Below are 10,487 nucleotides of genomic sequence, written 5' to 3' on the forward strand. Positions count from 1 at the left end.
AAGCTTCCTGAGATCAGCATTCCTTCCCCCAGGGTGTGGGGCAGGACCCACTCTGGAATGAGGATTGTATGACCTGCAATTAGAAAGGCAGGGGAAGATTAGAGGTCGCCTTGGGGCAGGTGAGAGGAGGGCAGGAGAAGGTCAGAGAGATTCTGTTTCCTGAGGCCTGACATACCAGATGTGATAACAATAGAATGTAGCAAGGGCTATGGAGTTGAGTCAGGAACCCTGGGTGGAAACCTATGTATATATACAACACCACAACACTAGAGAAGGCAACTCCTACATACCTGTGATACCACAACACCAGAGAAAGGCAAATCCACAAAGAGGGAAAGTAGACTGGTGGCTGCCAGAGGCTTGGGGAGGGGGAATGAAGAGTGATGCTTAATTGGTACAAGGTTTCATTGGAGGGGATGAAAAATGTTGGAACAGGCCAGGCGCGCTAGCTCATGCCTGTAATCCCAGCACTCTGGGAGGCTGAGGTGGGTGGATCACCTGAGGTCAGGAGTTCAAGACCAGCCTGGCCAACATGGTGAAACCCTGTCTCTACTAAAAATACAAAAATGAGCCAGGCGTGGTGGTGCATGCCTGTAATTCCAGCTACTCGGGAGGCTGAGGCAGGAGAATTGATTGAACCCAGGAGGCGGAGGTTGCAGTGGGTCGAGATCATGCCATTGCACTCCAGCCTGGGTGACAGAGCAAGACTGCGTCTCAAAAAAATTAAATAAATAAAAAGAAAAATGTTGGAATAGGTAATGGCGATGTGTGCACAGCATTGTGAAGGTGCTGGAAGCCACAGACTTGTACACTTTAAAGGGGTTAAAATGACAGATGTTATGTTAAGTTCTCCCTCGATAATGATAAAAACATTATGTTAGTGTTCTCCCTCGATAATGATTTAAAAAAAAAAAAAAAGAAGAATAGGCGGGCCAGGCGCCGTGGCTCACGTCTGTAATCCCAGCACTTTGGGAGGCTGAGACAGGCAGATCACGAGGTCAGGAGATCGAGACCATCCTGGCTAACATGGTCTCTACTAAAAATACAAATAAAAAATTAGCTGGGCATGGTGGCGGGCGCCTGTAGTCCCAACTATTTGGGAGGCTGAGGCTGGAGAATGGTGTGAACCCGGGAGGTGGAGCTTGCAGTGAGCCCAGTGCAGTGCCACTGCACTCCAGCCTGGGCGACAGAGCGAGACAGAGCGAGACTTCGTCTCAAAAAAAAAAAAAAGAAAAGAGAAAGAAAAGAGGCTTCTGGGATTGAAGGGCCTCAGCGGCCCCAGCATCTGAAGATTCCTCAGTTCCCTGGGCTCCTTGGACCTCCTGCAGTGACGTGGTGAGGGGAGACCCTGTGTCGGTCACCGGAGGAGCGGGGTGGCGGGGGGGTGGGGGCAGATACTACTGTGTCATGTGGTGGCACAGCCACGAGCCCAGCAGGGCCAGGGAGGCCCAGAAGAGGGAGGAGCCAAGGAAGCCTTCACAGACAGTGATGTCTCAGTTCCATCTTGAAGGATGAGTAGCAGTTCACCAAGCAGACTGAGAGGTAGGGGGACTTGAGGACACCCAGGGAGGAACTGGGGGCAGCAGGAACTAGAGCTGGGTGGGGGCAGGGCCAGGTTCCAGGGCCCCTGGTGCCGAGCCCAAGGCCTTGCATTCAATCTCTGGAGCAGTAAAGGCCGTTGAAGGTAAGTTTGAAACAGGCGTGTCATGTCCAGGGTTAGGCTTTTAGGGTGTTCTGACATCCTGTGCATGGCGGGCAGATTCAAAAGGATAAGACTGGAGGCCGGTGATCCGTCCCTCCCCGCCTGTGCTGGGCGCCTGGTCTGCATCGGTTCCGTTACCCCCCAGCAGCCCTTCCCGGCTGCCTTCACTTCCCTCCACTCTGCTGCTCTGCTGGCTGAGCTCCGGGTTCTCCCATCCAGGTGCCCACTTGACCACTCCCCTCGAGGGCCTGAGGCTGGACAGTCCAACCTCCATCACTGCCCGCCCAAACCCACCCTCTCCCCAGGCTCACTGGGCTTGGCTGGGACCCCAGGGGCTGAGGGGGGCGGTCATTCATTCCCACTGAATACCTGTCATGAGCCATGCTGTGTGTTAGAGTTTAATAGTAAAAGGGCAGATTCAAGAGCTGGACAATTTGGGTTCAAAGTCCTCCTCTGTCTCTTAGTTGCTGTGTGACCTCGAGCAAGTTCCTCTCTTTCTCTGTGCCTCAGATTTTCCATCCTTCAAAGAGTTGGGAGAATTGAGGGTGAACCATGCGTGCACACATGGGACCGCTCAGTAGGCGTCCGTAACCGTGGTAAAGATGAGGCTGTGGGCTGGCCCCTGGGGTCCCAGCCGAGCCCACTGAGCTTTGGGAGGTGGGGGGGTGGATGGGGAGTGATGGAGGGTGGACTCTCAAACCTGAAGCCCTCAAGGGGAGTAGTCAAGAGGGTACCTGGATGTGAGAACGTGGTACTCGGCCAGCAGAGCAGCGGCGTGGAGGGAAGTGAAGGTCACCTGGAAGGGCTGCTGGGAGGTGACCACCCAACGCAGATGCAGGTGCCCAGGACAGGTGGGCAGGTGAGCATTCAGGAAATGGTTGTCCAGGACCCACCACCCTTCACAAAGCACCTGGCAACACTGTCCTTGAGCCTCCCTATCAGTGGCAGGAACCTGCCTGACCTGGCTGGTGAGGGGAGCCCAGGCAGGGTCGGGGGCACCCCTGGGGGTCAGCTTGCTGGTCTAAACCAAGGCCAAGGTCAGAGGTCTTACAAAAAAGCCCAACCCACACCAGAGCGTAAAAAGTGATAACTTGGGCCAGACACAGTGGCTCACGCCTGTAATCCCAGCACTTTGGAAGGCTGCTTGAACCCAGGAGTTTGAGAACAGCCTGGGTAACATGGTGAGACCCTGTCTCTACAAAAAAACACAAAACTTTGCTGGCTATGGTGGTGCATGCTTGTGGCCCCAGCTACTTGGGGGGCTGAGGTAGGAGGATCGCTTGAGCCCAGGAGGCTGAGACTGTGATTGCACCACTGCACTCCAGCCTGAGCAATAGAGCCAGATCTTGTCTCAAAAAAAAAAAAAAAAAAAAAGTGATAATTCTCCTTTTTCCTCTCCTTAGCAGTTTGGTGTATGTCCTTCAAAACACTGTGACTGTTCAGCCCCTTACATTATACATAATGAGGGGATAAACATGGATATAGATCTATATTCTGTAGCTTGCTTTTTTCACTTACAAGTATATCATCCTTCCATGCCATTATATAAAGCCACCTCATCTTTTCAATGGTCATGGTGTTCCATGGTTTGGAGGTCTCATAATTCACTCACCACCTTCTGTGGGTGGCTTTGTAGGAAATTTCCAAATTTTTTGGCTGCCCTGAGCACCGTTGCCCTTGCAGCTTAGGACTGTTGGGGAGTGTTTCCATCAGGGCAGACAGGCAGACAACACTTAGCAGGAATAAATGATCAGTCTTGTGCTTATTGCAAAAGCAGGAGCAACAGATAAGCTGGAACTAGACCTGGCAGGCAGGCAGAGAGAGGCCCTGGAGGGGTTCGCTGCAAGCTGCCACAGATGACCATGGGCTCCCTTCACTCACGTGCGGTCCGTTCCAGTGCTGCCCAGCTCATCCCACGGTTGGTCATGCCTTGGTCACAATTCTGAAACACTTAAGAAAGAAACTCATAAACTCATAGATGTCCCCCATACACAAGATACAAATGGCTCCAGTCATCCCGCTTAGGCTCCGCTGACCCCTCCACGTCCCGTTCCTGGTTCTTATGAGTCTGAGAGACTTCTCCTGGGGATGGAAGCGGCTTAAAGGGGGGTGGTACGGATGACTTCTCAGCTAGAACAGTCTCCATCTTTCTTGGGGTGAGTGAAAAGGTGACCCTGCTGGGTCAGGTGGGGTGGGAATGTGGGTGTGATTGGGTTCCAGGTGGCATTTCATCTTCCGCAGACATGGCTGGGCTTATTTGGTACTTCTCCCTCCATGTCCTCCACCACCACCCTCCTCCTGTTCCCGTCCTTCAACAAATCAGTCTCAGGCCCTTAAGAGCACCTTTGGCCGGGCGTGGTGGCTCAAGCCTGTAATCCCAGCACTTTGGGAGGCCGAGACAGGCGGATCACAAAGTCAGGAGATCGAGACCATCCTGGCTAACATGGTGAAACCCCGTCTCTACTAAAAAATACAAAAAACTAGCTGGGTGAGGTGGCGGGTGCCTGTAGTCCCAGCTACTCGGGAGGCTGAGGCAGGAGAAGGGCGTGAACCCGGGAGGCGGAGCTTGCAGTGAGCTGAGATCTGGCCACTGCACTCCAGCCTGGGCGACAGAGTGAGACTCCGTCTCAAAAAAAAAAAAAGAGCACCTTTACTGGTGCTTTCTTTCCCCAGGCATTTTTTTCTCTTTTTTCATTGTTTTTTTTTTCCCTTTAAACTCAGGGGCAAAAATCCCTAGGACTTTTGATCCAAAGACGGCAATTATCACTAAGTGGTTTATTTCCTTCTGAGACCTAGCCAAGGCTCTCAGAGCCAATGCTGCTGGTACAACTACTCTATCTTAATGAGATAGGTTGGATAAGTGTGGATCCTTCCAGCTGGGTCCTTCTGATCAGTGCAAAGCAGTCTTTTATTTTGTAACACATTTCGAGCAATGGCTTGGGAAGTAAACACCATCTGAGACTGGCTGGCCGGAGGCAAAGGGAGATGGCAGGCAGTTGAGCCTGCCTGTAGGTTCTCTCAGCAGTGACTTCCTTTTTCCCTTCCTTCTTCTACCTAGCGCTGTATGTGAGGGGATTAACTGGGTTTTTTTGTTGTTGTTTGTTTTGTGAGATGGTGTCTCCCTCTGTCACCCAGGCTGGAGTGCAATGGCGCAATCTTGGTTTGCTGCAACCTCTACCTCCTGAGTTCAAGCAATTCTCCTGTCTCAGCCTCCCAAGTAGCTGGGATTACAGGCACGTACCATCATGCCCGGCTAATTTTTGTAATTTTAGTAGAGACGGGATTTCGCCATGTTGGCCAGGCTGGTCTCAAACTCCTGACCTCAGGCGATGCACCCGCCTTGGCCTCCTAAAGGCATGAGCCCCCCAAAAGCATGAGCCACTGCGCCTGGCCGAGGTGATTAATTTTTACCTGCACCTCAGGGTTATCCAGTAACAGGCTGGCTGGGTTTGCAGGCCAGCGTGTTCCTGGTGGCAGTCGCTCACTCATTAACACTTCTGGAAGTGTTGCTTGTCTGGTTAAACTGCAAATGCTTTGCAAAGTCATGTCACTGAGCAGAGGTGTGAGACTGCCAGCCAGCCCTGCTGTGTACACTGATCGAATTAGTGAGCAAGCATCCCACTCTGATGGAATCCAAATGGAACTGTCACTGTCACTGCGGTGGAGACGATGGGGCCACATTTGCACTGAAACCTGCTCTGCGCCTTCAACAGCTGTGTAACGGCGGATGGCCATTTCCTTGAGTGGGATGAGACATTGCCTACTCGGCGTGGCTGCTGTGAGCGTGAAATGGGATCATGTGCAGAACAGCCACGCATGGTCCTTGGTGTTTGATAGACATTGGGTCCCTCTGTGGTCCCAGGCAGACACTGGGGGCGGGGGCAGAATGGATGGTCAAGTTGAGGGGCTTGGGGCTGTTTCACTGGTCTAGAAAAAGACAGCAGAAACGTTGGCAGCAGGACTTTATCGTCCGACACGGGGCTGTCTCTGAGCCTGAGCTGTGTTGGTTGGAAGTGAGCCATAATGCGGGTGTCACCCCCCCAAGCCCTGCTCAGTCCACTCACAGCCCGATGGCCAAGGGAGGACATGGCTGCCCACCACGGCAGTGTCTTCAGAGGTAAGGCATTCGTCCCGACGCTCTATGCTTCTTATACAAATTAGATATAGCTGAAGCCACCCATTAAGCAACCCAGCCTTTCTGGGACTATTTGGGTTGCCCCTGGGTCCACTAAACACAGTTAATTTTCCCCAAGCCCCCTCCGAGTTCAAGGATGTGGGGAAAAGAAAGAGATCAGCCTGTTACTGTGTCTATATAGAAAGAAGCAGACATAAGAGACTCCATTTTGTTCTGTATTTGAGATGCTGTTAATCTGTGACCCTACCCCCAACCTTGTCCTTGCAAGAGACATGTGCTGTGGTAACTCAAGGTTTAATGGATTTTGGGCGTGCAGGCTGTGTCTTTGTTCCTAGAAAAGCTAGGTATTGTCCAAGGTTTATCCCCATGTGATAGGATGAAACAATGCTGCTAAAAGGTTTATCTCTAGGCACAGGATTTTCCTTTAAACTTATTCATGTCACAGAGATCCTTGTTCTTACGTCTTACTGCTGATTTCCTCCCTAAAAGCGATCCTATTGTCCTGCCACTCCCTTATCTTTAAGATGGTAAAGATAATTATCTATAAATACTAAGGGAACTCAGAGACCGGTGCCGGCGTGGGTCCTCTGTAAGCTGAGCGCTGGTCCCCTGGGCCCCCGCTTTTCTTTCTCTATACTTTGTCTCTGTGTCTTATTTCTTTTCTCAAGTCTCTCGTTCCACTTAACGAGAAACACCCACAGGTGTGGAGGGGCAGGCCACCCCTTCAAAGGAGGCTCCCTCCCCTCCTCCTCCCACTCGCTTCTCCCAGCCTCCCTGACTCCTACGCTCTGGGATCTGCTCCCCACCATGGGATGAGGAAGCTGAACGGCATGGTGACGCAGCTGCCCTGCACGCAGCCACACCATGGGCTGGAGATGCCACTGTCCGCTCGGTTTAATGATCAATTAGCTCCCTGCCAGGAAGTCCTTTCTGACCTGGTTTGCCCCTCAGTCCCTCGGGCTCGGACCTAGTGCCTGCAGCAGGACAGCCATGGCCGCCAACTCCACCAGCGACCTCCATGCTCCCGGGACGCAGCTGAGCGTGGCTGACATCATTGTCATCACCGTGTATTTTGCTCTGAATGTGGCCGTGGGCATATGGGTAAGGGGAACTGTGGTGGTGGCGGCCAACTGGGCTCTCAGGGCGGGTGCTTGGTTTGGGAACCGGGGTCCAGCATGTCCCTGTGGTGTCAGCATTGGTCCCACCTGGTGGCCTGGTGATCCTGTGGTCCTCCTCCCAGCCTGGGGCAGATTTGCTTGGAGACCTTGACCAAGCCCCTTTCTCTATTTGGGTAATGGCGTCTCCATCTGTAAAGTGAGGAGAAGGAAGGTCTCTGTAACAGGTAACTGGGCTTTTGTGCTGCTGCCCAGTTGGAGTCCTTGGGTGTGGCCATCAGCCTCCTGGTCCCAGTCTCCATGGTGTCAGTGATTCCCATCTGCTTGAACAACAGGCTCCCAGGGATTCCCTGGCTGCACCTAGAGCTGCTGCATCAGAATCCAGAGGAAGGGAGGGCCCTGGGAGCTAGGGGTCTTTATTTTTAACAAGCTCCCTGGGATTCATATCCTGTGGCCTAGCTCTAGATCATAAGCCAGTTTTTCCTCCTTTCGTAAGAGTGAGAAGTGAGCAGTGATCTGACCCCACGCACAGATTCCAGGCGCAGCGGGGCCCTTGGAGACAGGCTGTGTCATGTGCAGATGGAGAAGCCAAGGCTCTGGCCCTGCAGTGAGGGAAGGGCTCCCCTTTGGTCTATCGTGGAAGCCTTCCTGAGGGAAGGTGGACACAGCCTGGTCCAGGTCACCTGCTCCATGCTTAGTGCCTGGAGGTTGGGCTCCACTTCCTTAGTCCCAGAGATCCCCAGGCTGGCATCCCTGAGCCCTGACAGTCTCCTGGGGAGAATGAGTACTCCTTCTTCTTTTTTTCTTTTTTTTAACTGAGACGGAGTCTAGCACTGTCACCCGGGCGGGAGTGCAGTGGTGCTATCTTGGCTCACTGCAACCTCCACCTCCTGGGTTCAAACAATTCTCCTGCCTCAGCCTCCCAATTAGCTGGGATTACAGGCGTCCACCACCACGCCCAGGTAATTTTTTGTATTTTTAGTAGATACAGGGTTTCACCATGTTGGCCAGGCTGGTCTTGAACTCCTGACCTCATGATTTGACCGCCTTGGCCTCCCAAAGTGCTGGCATTACAGGCGAGAGCCACCACACCCGGCCAAGTATCCCTTCTTATCTACCATAACCCCTGGCCTAAGCACGAAGGCCTGGCAAACAGGAGACTGGTCACGTCCCCTTAGTTTTCTGGGCCTCAGTGTTCTGATCTGTGACATGGAGACACCACCTACCTGGGGTGAGGTCTGCTATCAAGAGGCCCGCACAGGACCAGACCTTGCTGCTGCCATTGGTTCTACAGTGGTAGTGGTGGTGGTGGTGGTTGTAGCAGTGGTGATTATAATAGTAGCAGCCGCAGTCATTAAAATTATCACAGGTTGGATTTCAAAAATCTAAATCCCAAAATCTGAAACATTTTGAACATCAACATGATGCTCAAAGCAAGTGCTCATTGGAGCATCTCAGATTTTAGATGTTTGGGTTGGGGATGCTTCACGGGCAGGTATTCTGCAAATATCCCCAAATCTGAAAGAGTCTGAAATTCAAAACTCTTCTGGTTCCAAGTATTTCGGATAAGGGCTCCTCAACCTGTATGTGATTAAATATTAACTCACAAGTAGCCCAGTGCTGGCCATCGGCAAAGCCGAGTTCAAGTCTCGGCTCTGCTCTGTGTACTTAAGTCAAGTCACTTAACCTCTGTGGTCTTCAGTTTCCTCAAACACGCAATGTGGGTTTCTGTGCAGCCCACATCTCAGGGCTGTTCCAAGGAGCAAGGGGCCAATAGAAGTGAAAATCTGTTGCAAACTGTAATGTGCTATATTCCTGTGAGAGTTGGTGGCTAGAATTCAGTGGAAGAGGTGCCCACGTGGGGCAGAACAGGCAGTGGAGGGTTTCTGGATGAGGGGAGGTAAGGGCCAGGTAAGATCTGAGAGGGAAAGAGGAGGGGAGACAAGGCTGTCCTGGCTAGCACAGGTGGGGTATTTCGTCAGAAGTGCACATCTAAGAAAGATGTTCTGGGCACCTGAGGCCAGGCCCTTTGTAGCCCAGTGACTTGGGTCACCAGCCCTTGTTGCCCATGACCCACCTCTCCTAGCTCAGCCTTGCTGTTTGCAGGTTGGTGCCCCTGGCAGTAGGGCTGTAGGAGTTCTGCCCTGTCCCTCCAAGCAGGCCAGGCTGGCCCGGTGGGGAGTGGCTGGCCAGAGAGCAGTGAGCACATCCAGAAAAGATCAGAACCAGACAGGGAGGATGCTGGAGCTGCATCCCACAGGGAGAAGCAGACAGAGCAAGCCAGGCAGGTGCAGCCTTGCAAAGATGTGTAGATGGTGGGCCTGGGAGAGTCTGCGGCGGGAGCCTTTAAGGAAGAGATGTTCCTGGAGGAGGGGACTTTGAGCTGAGCCTTTGCATTCATTAAAATATCTGTTAACAAGTGACAGAAAACTACTTTCAAATGAGCTCGAAGATTATAGGAAATGTAGGGCGGGCGCAGTGGCTCACTCCTGTAATTCCGGCACTTTGGGAGGCTGAGGCGGGCGGATCACGAGGGCAGGAGCTCGAGACCAGCCTGGCCAGCATGATGAAACCCCATCTCTACTAATAATGCAAAAATTAGTCGGGTGCCTGTAATCCCAGCTACTTGGGAAGCTGAGGCAGGAGAATCGCTTGAAACCAGAAGGCAGAGGTTGCAGTGAGCTGAAATCACGCCACTGCACTCCAGCGTGAGCAAAAGAGTGAAAGTTTGTCTCAAAACAAACAAACAAAAAAAAGAATACAGGAAATGTAATTGCATCCAGCAACAGAAAGGGCTTCAGGTGCAGTATGATCCAGGTTCACAGCATTATTAAGGATATGGCTACACCTCACTGTGGTTCTCTTAGCCTCCATCCATGTGTAGCTCTGTCCTAAGCCACCTCCCCTCATTTCCTGATGTGAAATGACCAGCCCAGTGATTGAGCCTGAGTTAAAATCCAGGCTGCGCCACTTGCTAGATGGGTATGTTTTCATCTCTGACACCATCAGGTTCCTCATTGGTAACATGGCACCTACTTCATAAGAGCTGTTGCGAGGACTAAGAACTCCACACAGCTCAAGCAGTTGAAGCCAACTCTGGCATAGGGGGTCCTTGGGGAGCCTTAAATGGGTACATGTGGCCCCAGCAACTGCCAGCAGCCCCCAGAGCCCTGGATATAAGAAGGCAACTGACAATGCCCACTATAGGCTTGAAAGATGAGAAGTGTCAGGAGAAAGCACTGGCCGTAACCATAGATGCTCTGAAGTTGTGCAGTGCACCCCGTACACATCTGGATATGGCCATCCTGGCCAAGATGGTGAGCCTTCAGACTATGCTGCATGTAGTATGGCAAGATCACAGCACACAAAGAGAAAGTGGTGGGAGCTGGAGCTGGAGCTGGAGAGAAACATTCAGGAGCCACATCAAAAGTTCTGAACTGGGTGTGGTGGTGTCCACGTGGTTCCTGCTACTCAGGAAGCTGAGGCGGGGAGATCACATGAGCCCAGGAGTTCAAGACCAGCCTGGGCAACATAA

At 52.4% G+C, this 10,487-nt stretch overlaps 1 protein-coding gene across 4 annotated transcripts in view; it reads left to right on the top strand.

Annotated features, from left to right (window-relative positions):
* The first annotated feature begins 6,792 nt into the window (after positions 1 to 6,792).
* SLC5A10 (solute carrier family 5 (sodium/sugar cotransporter), member 10) overlaps positions 6,793 to 10,487 on the top strand; it is an 81,704-nt gene continuing 78,009 nt past the window's right edge. For all 4 annotated transcript variants that reach the window (XM_011973429.1, XM_011973430.1, XM_011973433.1 and 1 more), the window contains exon 1: positions 6,793 to 6,938. In XM_011973429.1, coding sequence (XP_011828819.1) covers positions 6,828 to 6,938 — 111 coding nt within the window. In that variant the 5' untranslated portion in view covers positions 6,793 to 6,827. The remainder of the gene's footprint in view (positions 6,939 to 10,487) is intronic.

This window comes from Mandrillus leucophaeus, unplaced genomic scaffold (assembly GCF_000951045.1).
Source record: "Mandrillus leucophaeus isolate KB7577 unplaced genomic scaffold, Mleu.le_1.0 Scaffold1372, whole genome shotgun sequence".
Classification (NCBI taxonomy): domain Eukaryota; kingdom Metazoa; phylum Chordata; class Mammalia; order Primates; family Cercopithecidae; genus Mandrillus; species Mandrillus leucophaeus.